Source organism: Diachasma alloeum, unplaced genomic scaffold (assembly GCF_001412515.2).
Source record: "Diachasma alloeum isolate Michigan unplaced genomic scaffold, Dall2.0 Dall_scaffold_00300, whole genome shotgun sequence".
Classification (NCBI taxonomy): domain Eukaryota; kingdom Metazoa; phylum Arthropoda; class Insecta; order Hymenoptera; family Braconidae; genus Diachasma; species Diachasma alloeum.
The window spans coordinates 1,839,575-1,850,129 of record NW_021680439.1 but is presented as its reverse complement, the minus strand read 5'-3'; the positions used below and the strand labels follow the sequence as shown (position 1 = coordinate 1,850,129).

The window sequence follows — 10,555 nt, the reverse complement described above, 5'->3', positions numbered from 1 at the left end:
ATAATTGCCCATCCTGATTAATGATTGTTCGATCAACGAATTAATTTACGGTTCTCATGCATGATTGAAATGACAATCATTTCTTCGTAATTCCGATTACTTATTTTTTTATTCATCGATCATACCCCAAGGCTGATTGTCAATTGAGAATTTAATGCATAATTTTTTATGATTACCGATTGATGGAATAATCGGAAAATTGAAAATACCAATTGACGCTTCAGGGTGATAATTGGAATTATTTCAAGAAATATTGGGCAATTAATGATTATTGCCGAGCTCTAGATTGAATCAAAGGATGAGTTACTCTAATAATTGTAGTACAGTTAGACTAGGTTGCTAGTGTTGATGGCTGTTGAATGGTATAATTCACGTAAAAGAACCAAAATGAATGAATAGTATGAATAAAACAAATAGATGAATATCAGCTTATTTCGAAGTTTCACTCGTTGGTGACGATTGATTACAGAGTCAAGGTAATGGGAAATTTAAAATAAAGTATGAAAAGTATTAGTATTATGTAGTATTATTGGTAATGTGAAAAGAGTTCGAGCAAAAATGGAAAAAAAGTATCCCCGAATTTTAATTCATAAAACATTATAAAAAGTTGAACGTGAACGAGTGTTTTGACGTACGAGGACCGGATCGAAAGGATACTGCGGGCGACGGCAACAACCCACTATCGCCCAAACCACGTGCGGCGCGACGCTAACCGCGCGACCACAGACGTTAGGCGAGCTAGCGGGATAGGACCAACGAAAGAATAAACCATGAAGAAGACGTACTATTAACCCCTCACGTACGGGACCTTTCTGATACCAAGTCTACCACACGCTCAATACTCTTCGCATCCCATATTTACTGATGAATGAAAAATTATAAATAAAATATATAATTAAAGCTACAGTATTCATCTTCCCAATGGCATTAGTCCGATTGTATTATCTGCCATAGTTTCGGAAATATTCAATTTTGAAAAGAGCCGTGCATTTTTGCATGGGTCAGTATGACATACCGAGCCCGTACGTGAGGGGTTAACGTGATGAGGCACATGTCTGCATTGCCACTGAATTGATTGGACATCGCTGTAATTAAGCTGTCATAACGAAAAAAATTATGTAATTAGTATATTCATAAGCTACGATAGATGTTTCTCTAGTTTTTGCATGAGTGTACTTCCGACTTGTGTTAATTGCTATATTCTGTCTCATCAGCAATAAATGAATATTAATGAATGAATATTACGATCCATATGTAAAAATCCTTTCGAAAGTTCTAGTATATTTGGGAATCAATACGTTATTCCCTTTAAAAACTTATTCTGTAGAGATTTTTCTCAAAAAACTTTCTCAGCATAAGTTTCCTGAAAGACAATGAAGCCCCTCGTGGAATCATGCAAAGAATTATACTGATTCTCAATTATAACACGCCGGAAGCGTTCAAATCATTGGATATTTTCAGATAGTTTGTGATTTAGCAACAAAAGAGATTATATAATTTTACGGATTTTATTGTAAAACTATTGTCTAGCGTTGATATGCAAGAGAACTTGAGGAAAAAATACGATAAACTTCGAAGGCGGACGCGAGCCCTAGGTGTATTCGAAGCAGCAGTGGCAAAAACATTTCGAATAAAATTAAAATTTTTTAATGAGTATAAATATTTAGCCATAAAAGCACTAAATCTCCGACCCTGTATAAGAGAGATATCTAAAGAACCGGGGGTTAACTGGAAAAAAACTCGCTAATTACCACAAGATTTTTTATAAATGCGTATAATCATTATCGCTAATAAATTAGCAATTTGATTCCGAATGGATTCTTTTTTCATCTATTCCCCTTTTTTTTCATGTCATAGTACTATCATACGTTGGAATGTCATCAAAATTGTTGGGTATTATTTTGGTCTTTCAAATTATTCTATATTCAAACCCTTAAGATTCGAATTCGGTGTTAGTCAGGGTTTAAGCAAGGTTTGGTCAGGGTTTAGCCAGGATTTAATTAGAGTTTAATCAAGATTTAGCTAGAGCTTAACCGAGGTTTAATCAGGAGTTAATCGGGACCATGAATCAATATCAATAAGTCTCCAACATAATAGACTGATACCTAAGTTTAACCCTCGGTTGGTCAACTAATGAGGATGACGCCAGCCGACCTATAGGCGCCACAGTAGAGCGAGTGAGATACTAGAGGTGGGCTGTCCAACCGAGGGTTAAGGGGTCTCCTCAGTAGGGCAAAACGGGGATAGGCGCGCGGGTGAGTGGAGCGTAAAATGGTTAAGTTAGTGAGGTTATTTTCGAGAGAGACGAAACATCAAACATGGCGTGCGTTGGATAGTGACAGACATCACGCCAATTATTTTTATCGTTAATTTATTCAACAAATTACTGGCAAAACTCGATGAGATTTCATTCCCTTATTTTTGAGAGTTTAATATAAATTAATATAGCTTCCTTTATTGGCTAGCACATTGTCAACAGGGTGAGGGGTAAGGGACAAAATTTCGTTCTTAAAGCCCATGTATAAGCAGAAATTTGAATGATTAATTGAAAACGAATGAAACGATAAAACTACTCAGCGTTTTTTTTACAATTTTCCTTTTACCATTTTTGATTATGATATTACATATTCAATTCGCTAGCACATTGTCGTTTTGTGGCGAAAATTACTGAGGAGACCCCTTAATAGAGATAGATTCTAATATGAAACGCTCATCTCGCAATATATGGAACAGACATTTTTCTAATTTTTCACCCTCCCCTAACAACATTCATACAATTTTCGATTCATTATGTTTTCTTGCCTGTGATTTGCAACACAAATTTTTTCATATCCGGTCGGCGTATGGCGGCGCACCTTCCATCAATTGCGGTCGTTCTACATCAACTCTTCCAGATACACAATCATTTTCATAATTGATCATCGAAAGTAAGTTCTATTATTTTTAATTATTCGTTAGATCATCCTTCAAATTTTCACCCTGTCTTCATACAAATGAAACGCCCTGAACATTAACAATTAATGTTTTTTCACTGGTGTTGAATTCTAACCTTGTTCCAATTGCCGACCGGCCAATAAATTTCACCAATTCACCTCCACTAAACTCATGCAATCCAACAAGAGGGATCAATTATTATTACTTATTAAATTCACGACTCAAAAATTCACCTATTAATGAATAAGGAAGGATAATTCAATTGAATCATGAAGAGATGGATCCTGGATACACCTGCTGGTTGTGTAAATAACTCCGGAAGGAAAACATTCACAAACGTATCCCGGGGGTGAACCTTTTCGGTGAAAATTCTATTGAAATTCTCTAGAAATTCTGCGGGGATTCTATTAAAATTCCAGAGAATTCTCGTTAAAATTCTATTTGTTTTTTGCGCCGATTCTATCAGATATTTAATAGGAAAAAGTCAACAGATTTCAATTTTCCTGTGTTTAAATTTTTCTCTTAAGATTTTTTCTATTAAAATGATTGGGCACGGATTTTCTAAGTTTTTTCTACTCTATGTTGTTGTGTTTTGCATTACAGGATCCATTACAGGAAAAAATTTAGAAAATTCATGCTCAAGCATTACACGTATGAAAAAATCGTATAGAAATTTTCTATAGGGATGGGTGGGGTAAAATGGACACTTGTGACTTTTTTTGAAATGCTCATGACTTGTTGAATTGTTCATGAAATGGAATAATTTTATTTTTCAGTAGAAAGAACAATGATTCCTCTTTGTGATGAGCTTAGACTGAGCGCAATTGATAAATCTGTTTCTGAGTTACGAATATTTTTAAAAAAGTTAAGTGTCCATTTTACCCCATCCTCTCCTACGGATTGCGTACATAAATTCTATAGGTTTTCCATATATGATATTCGGATATTTCTATACGAATTATTTCTATACATAAATTTTTACATAAATTTTTGTTTTCATTCGAAAGATATCTAACCGCTCGAGAGAATAGTATATTACGCAACAAGTGCGTAATGGGTTTTTTTGGCTCGTGGGAAGTGGTAAAACGAGCCGAAGGCGAGTTTTACAATCCCACGAGTCAAAAAACACCATTACGCACGAGTTTCGTATACTATTTTATGTCATAGGGCCCAGAATCCGCGATTCTACCGAGCGAAGCGAGGTTAGAATCGCGTGATTCTGGGCACCTATGACATAAAAATATAGAGAAATGTCGCAACTCCATACGAAATGTTTCTATACATGTGGCAGTGCGTCGTATAGGATCAAACGTATAGAAATCGTATAGAAATAATTTGTATAAAAAATATCCATATAGAAATATCCGAATATCATACGAAAATCCTATATTGGTATAGGATTTTCTATACGCACTCAGTATAGAAAATTTCTATACGATTTTTTCATACATGTTCCTATAGAAACCAGAGGGAAATTGCTTTTGTAGTGCATATAGTATAGTTATTTTCGATAATAAATTAGCAATATGCTTCTGAATGGTTATTTTGGGCATCATTTCTTTATATCATGTATGATTCATTATTAATAGAAAATTTTTATTTATGTACTTGAATGAATTTGAGACATCACATTTGATGAAACCATCAGAAAGCTCACTTTCCGGGAAATTCATGAGAAATTCGAAATTGTTCAAATTTTCAAATAAATCAAAGTAACTATTATTGATATCGCCTTTACCTTCGAACTCGGTTAAAAAGGACATTCAAATAAAGTTTTTAAGCCATCATTCAATCAATTCAGAACAATTTTTTTTAGTTAACGTAAAAAAAAACCATTTTTGAAAAATTTAAGAAATTAAAAAAATTAATGAATGTATTAAATTTTATTTAATGGCGATTGGTAGGGCTCAACAATATCTACATTTGAGGAAAGAAAGATACAATTCCATCGATTCATTAGCGAACAATTGAAGAAAAATTTGTTTACATATGTACCCAAATACATACGTACGGACACTGTCTAAAAATTGCATTTTCGGACTTTTGAAATGCTTCCATGCGAAGGGAAAAATTCCAAGAGAATATTCATATAGAAAAACTGAAATCTATTGACCTTTTCCGATCAAATATCTCATGAATCAGCGTAAAAAACGAAAATAAAATTTTAACGAGAATTCTCTATAATTTTAATAGAATCCCAACAGAATTTCCTAGCGAATTCGCAAAGTTGTTCTATTGAATTTTCTCATACGTGTAACACCAAGATTCATTAACACATATCTCATTCTAGATGTCCTCAGCAAAGAAACCGCCGCCAAACCCCCAATACAAGCGTTTCAAATACTCCGACGAGTCTATGAAAAAAGCTATCGAAGCAGTAAAAAATGGGCAATCTTTAAGCAACGCAGCATCCGCCTACAGCGTTCCAAAAACGACCTTGCATTCCCGAGTGACAGGTAAATTTTCCGAGAAAGGCAAAATGGGACCTAAATCCATTCTAACCGAAGAAGAAGAGCAAGACTTGAAGCGTTGGATCTTGGGTAAAGCCCAGTTGGGCTTCCCAATGCATCCAGACGAGGTGAAAGACGCAGTTCAAAAAATTCTCCTCGAGTCCCCAAGAGAAAATCCCTTCAAGAACAACCGTCCCGGGAATAAATGGCTCACTCTCTTCATGAAGAGACACCCAGAGATTAGCACAAAGAACTCTGAAATCGTTTCGAGAGCTAAAATCACTGTTACGCAAGAGGGATTAAAAGAGTGGTTCATCGAGACCAGAAGTTTCCTCACCAAGAAACATTGTCTCGACGTTTTGGATTTACCTGGCAGCATATTTTACGTTGAAGAGAGTGGCGTGCTGGTTTGTCCAAAGTCTGGAGTCATCCTGGGGCCAAAGAGCGAGAGGAGAACGTCTGAAACGTCTGGAACTGAAAAAGAGTTTATCACAGTTTTGTGCACTTTCTCAGCAGCTGGTGATATCGTTCCTCCGATGGTGGTTTATCCTTACAAAAGAATTCCCACGCACATACAAGTATTGTTTCCAGATAAATGGACCATTGCCAAGTCGGAGACTGGACTGATTGCCACCACAACGTTCCAGGATTACGTTATCAAGAGCTTCCACCCTTGGTGTTTGAAGGAAAACGTGCAATTCCCAGTGATTATCTTCACTCATTCTCAGAAGCATCATGTGACTGCTGAGCTTCACGAGTTCTGTGTGAAAAATGAGATTATTATTTACTCACTGCCATTGCATTCGACTGGAATGATGAGGAGATTTGATTCTGCTGTGTTGAAACCTTTGAGGAACTTCTGGAAACGGAAAATTGATGAGGGAAAACAGCCAGGGGTTAAGGCCATTACGAAGACCACTTTTGCTCCACTTTGTAAGAGATCCATCGATGAATTCCTGGGTGATGAGAGAGAAAGGATAATCAAGGAGGGATTTAAAATTGTTGGGCTGTTTCCTTTTGACGAGAATGCTGTGGACTACAGTAAATGTCTGCCTGAAGCTGCTCAGGAGAAGATCTCAGAGTCCCTGATCATGATGAGGGACTACAAATCTGCTAAGAAGGTCATTGAGTATTTTATTGGGCCTGTGCGGACCAATTTGTTTGAGAGTATTAGGAACGGAGATAAGTCAGAGGATTCTCTGGATCCTCTATTCCTGTGCTGGAACATGTGTGTTGATAAGGTAGAGGAGGTAGAGAGTATTGAGGTAGATGAAGATTTAGTAGCACAGGAGGATGACGAAGAGGAAGAGAATGCTGATGATGGGTTCCATTACGTTTTCTAATGACTAATGTATGAATAGTAAATAAAACGGATTATTCGTTGTTGACGCATTTGGTGTTTCATTTGAGATATCAAACTTTCCAAGGATGATCATTTCTGAAGGTTTGGTGAAAGGGCTATTTTGACATTGAAATTTGAATTTTGTGGACGTCCGCATGAAAAAGGCCCACTTTCTGGAGTCGCTGATCATGATGGGGGACTACAAATCTGCTAAAAAGATCATTGAACATTTCATTGGACCTGAGCGGAGCTACTTGTTTGAGAGAATTAGGAACGGAGATAAGTTAGAGGATTCTCTGGATCCTCTACTCCTGTGCTGGAACATGTGTGTTGATAAGGTAGAAGAGGTAGAGAGTATTGAGGTTGATGAAGATTCAGTAGCACAGGAGGATGAGAATGAGGAAGAGGAAGAGAATGCTGATGATGGGTTCCGTTACGTTCTCTGATAACTAATGTATGAATAGTAAATAAAAGGGATTATTCGCTGTTGGTGCATTTGGTATTTCATTTGAGATATCAAACCTTCTGGGGTGATCATTTCTGAAATTCCTGTTTGGTGAAAGGGGCGTAAATATCTGCCATATTATATGCTATGAAAGCTTTCTGATTATGCCCTGGGGTGAATGAGCTTCCTCAAAGGGCAACCAGAAAATTAATTACAAGCTTTGAAACTATGTAAAATATGATAGCATGTCAGAAGCAGACTTACACAATTAAGTGTGGGAATTTTCCAATAGATAAATGTGCACAATATTCAGTCGAGATAGAGTTATTTGAATGAGATAATAAAAAATTATACGTTATTCACAGCAGTTTAGCATGCACGACGCATAGCGATGAGAGTGATTGAGGGAAAAAACTTGAACGCATGACAATGACAGTGATTCAGTGAAAAAACAAAGAAAGAGACTTCTTAGAGTCTTCCTCTGAACTTAGTAGCTTGATACATTTATGCAGAATAATTTTTATTAAATTATGGGCACAAGTGAAAACTTGAGAAAATTAGGCCAAGTAAATTGGACGAGTTCTTTATAGTGAATTTTATGAGCTTTGAAGAGAGCTTTCTGAAATCATATTGTACACCTATGTGTCCCAGAGTTATTCAGCAGTAATCCGTAGAAAATTAATTGAATAATATTTCCGCAAACATTTTCGAGAACTACAGAAAAACACCACTCACTTTTCGATCGATCTAATCGTCTGGGGAATTGCGTATTGATTCCTAAGAATTATTGCGTTCCCTTTCGTGATGAATAGCTATGGAGAAGAAAAGAAACAACAATTCGTAATTTTTGCATAGAGCTGTTTTATTCATAATAGTGCAACAGGCTGACGTCAACAAAAAACAAGTCTTATTCATCACACACATAAGACAAATTCAATCATCGTCACCCCATTTTTTTCAACACACAAAAACACATTTTTTTCATTTTTTTCATTAAAGGGGCTACGAAATAAAAATCATTCATCATTACGAGAATATTTTCTCATCATTTCTGTACAATTTCAATGTTTACAATTATAATAAAAATAGTAAAACGTAGATGCAGAATAGAATATAATATCGTCGCTTCAAAACATTAATGAAGAAGACGTTGTTAATTCGAGATTGTTAAAAAAAACTTTGGTCATTGTTTTTTTTCCCTTCAAAATATCAATGAAAAAGATTAAAATGATTTTCGCGATTTTTACAGCGTTCAACCACGAATGAGGAATGTGATGAGAATGATTACAGTACTTGACGTCTTTCATTTTCTGGATATCGTCCAGCGGATTTCCTATACCCTGATAATTCGACTAAAATGTGTAAAATATATATATTTCCTACTTTTTCCATTACTTATAATCGTCGGACTGAATAGGTCTTCACCTGATATTGCAATTATGCCGTTATTGTAAAATTACATACAATTAATTAATATTTCAAAAAATGCACATACAACGCCCTCGTAACATGAACATAAAACAGTTGAAATAGAACTAATAATAAAAACCAAATTCCCTAATTAATTATCGACAACGGTTTTTTCATCAAAAAATTGTACATTAGAAAGTAACAAATAACGATAGATCTTATGCACCAGAATAATGAATAATATTAATAATTCATATTTGTAATAATTCAGGAATAAAAATTCACCACTCAGTCCCTGAAAAAAGTGTTCAAATTTTAGACTTCTGAATTATTTAAATATTTGAAGCTTCCTAGTTGTTAGCGATATTCTCCCCTTTTTCTAAGGACAGATGATCTTCATTCCTTGAATATTCATGATGAGTGTAATGAGAAAAGTAAAACTTAACGATGACCTTGCATACATAATAAATTCGGTTTTTCTGATTTCTTGATTTTTTTGAGGCAGTCACGGAGTGATGCAATTTTCCTCCAATTATTTATCATTGATAACCATTAGATTCTGTCCAACATTATTTTAAATTTTGTTGATGATTTGAAAAAATTACTTCAATGCAATTTATAAGTACGTTAGATAATTCTGTTTACTGCTTTCATAAAATTCATTCTCTAATAAACATTTCACTTAGCGCCATCTAACAATTATTATACCACTCATTCCATTTTCTTTACTGAATAAAACAATCGTTGAATTGGTAACATCATATGTCTTGTTAAACTAAAAATATGCAGTAATAACATGAAAAAAGGAGATCGAATAGAAATTCAATTTTAAACTTGTTTGTAATTCTTTCTTGAGATTGATAATCTTTTCCACTCACAAACGTGTTTGCAACAGTTCACTCAAACATTTGATATTTTAGGATAAGTAATTTGAATTACACTGTCACACTTGAAATAACGTCTAGATCCAGATAGAAAAACTCTGAGCAGTGTTTTAATCAAATAAACATTATTTCGTTCTTTTTTTTTCTTTCGTGTCTATAAGATCAACATATAAATACAAATTATTTAACAGGAAACAGCGATAATCAACACACCTATTACCTTTTTTCGTTTGAATACTGAATCATGCAAAGGGACTATTTTAACTAGGTACAAATGTACAGATAAATATGTAATTATGTTCATGTCTTCTTTATTACTTCCCGTGTTTCAGTGGTTTTTTCAATTTTGTTGAAACTCTAACGAATCAATCGTAGGATATGTGAAGAACATAATTACATGTGAGAATGAGGGGGAAACACCAGTGAATGAACACGAATTTTTTTTGAAAGATGGAAAAAAAAATTTAATGTTTTTCAAGGTCGAGCATGTCTTCAACTTTTTTGATTTGATAATTCACTTTGTTTTTCTGTTCATGAAGCATCTCTCAATCTAATAGATAAATTATGTTAAATAAGGGCGAGTGGGGCAAACTGAACACTTTTTCAAAATGGGATAAGTTTTTATTTTCATGGAAAGTACAATTTCTCCCCTTTGTGATGTGCTTAGACTCAGCTCAATCGACACCTTTGTTTCTAAGTTATAAAAATTGAGAAAAAAATGCGACGGTTTACGCTTTGCAAAATTCTCCTTACCGGTCTTGTAGACTGAAAAACTCCAGAAATATCTCCCACCAATATTTTACTACTTAAAAATTGTAATTAATGTAAAATTGACTCCTCTCATTTTATCGATACACTAATGTATTTATGACTATAAAATGGTTCTTTGGATTAGAAATGAGTTCAGGGCAGAATTGGGATTCAAGGTGTTCATTCGCTAGGGTTGGGACCTCCGGAGAGCATCAGCAATCATCTATCACAAAGATTCAACCAACAAGGTAACTTCGAAAAAAGGTAGCTTTTAATTCAATACAGAAGTGGCAAGACGTAATAAGGTGATGAAGAATTTCGGTTAATTATCGTTTATCTT

General features: G+C 34.8%; 1 protein-coding gene across 1 annotated transcript; it reads left to right on the top strand.

The window, feature by feature from the left end:
• Window positions 1-2,839: 2,839 nt before the first annotated feature.
• On the top strand, window positions 2,840-6,772 carry LOC107039464. Its single transcript, XM_015259079.1, has 2 exons — window positions 2,840-2,927; window positions 5,225-6,772. The coding sequence occupies exon 2, from the start codon at window positions 5,225-5,227 to the stop codon at window positions 6,725-6,727; it is 1,503 nt and encodes a 500-aa protein (XP_015114565.1). The 5' UTR covers window positions 2,840-2,927; the 3' UTR covers window positions 6,728-6,772.
• The last annotated feature ends 3,783 nt before the right edge of the window (window positions 6,773-10,555 follow it).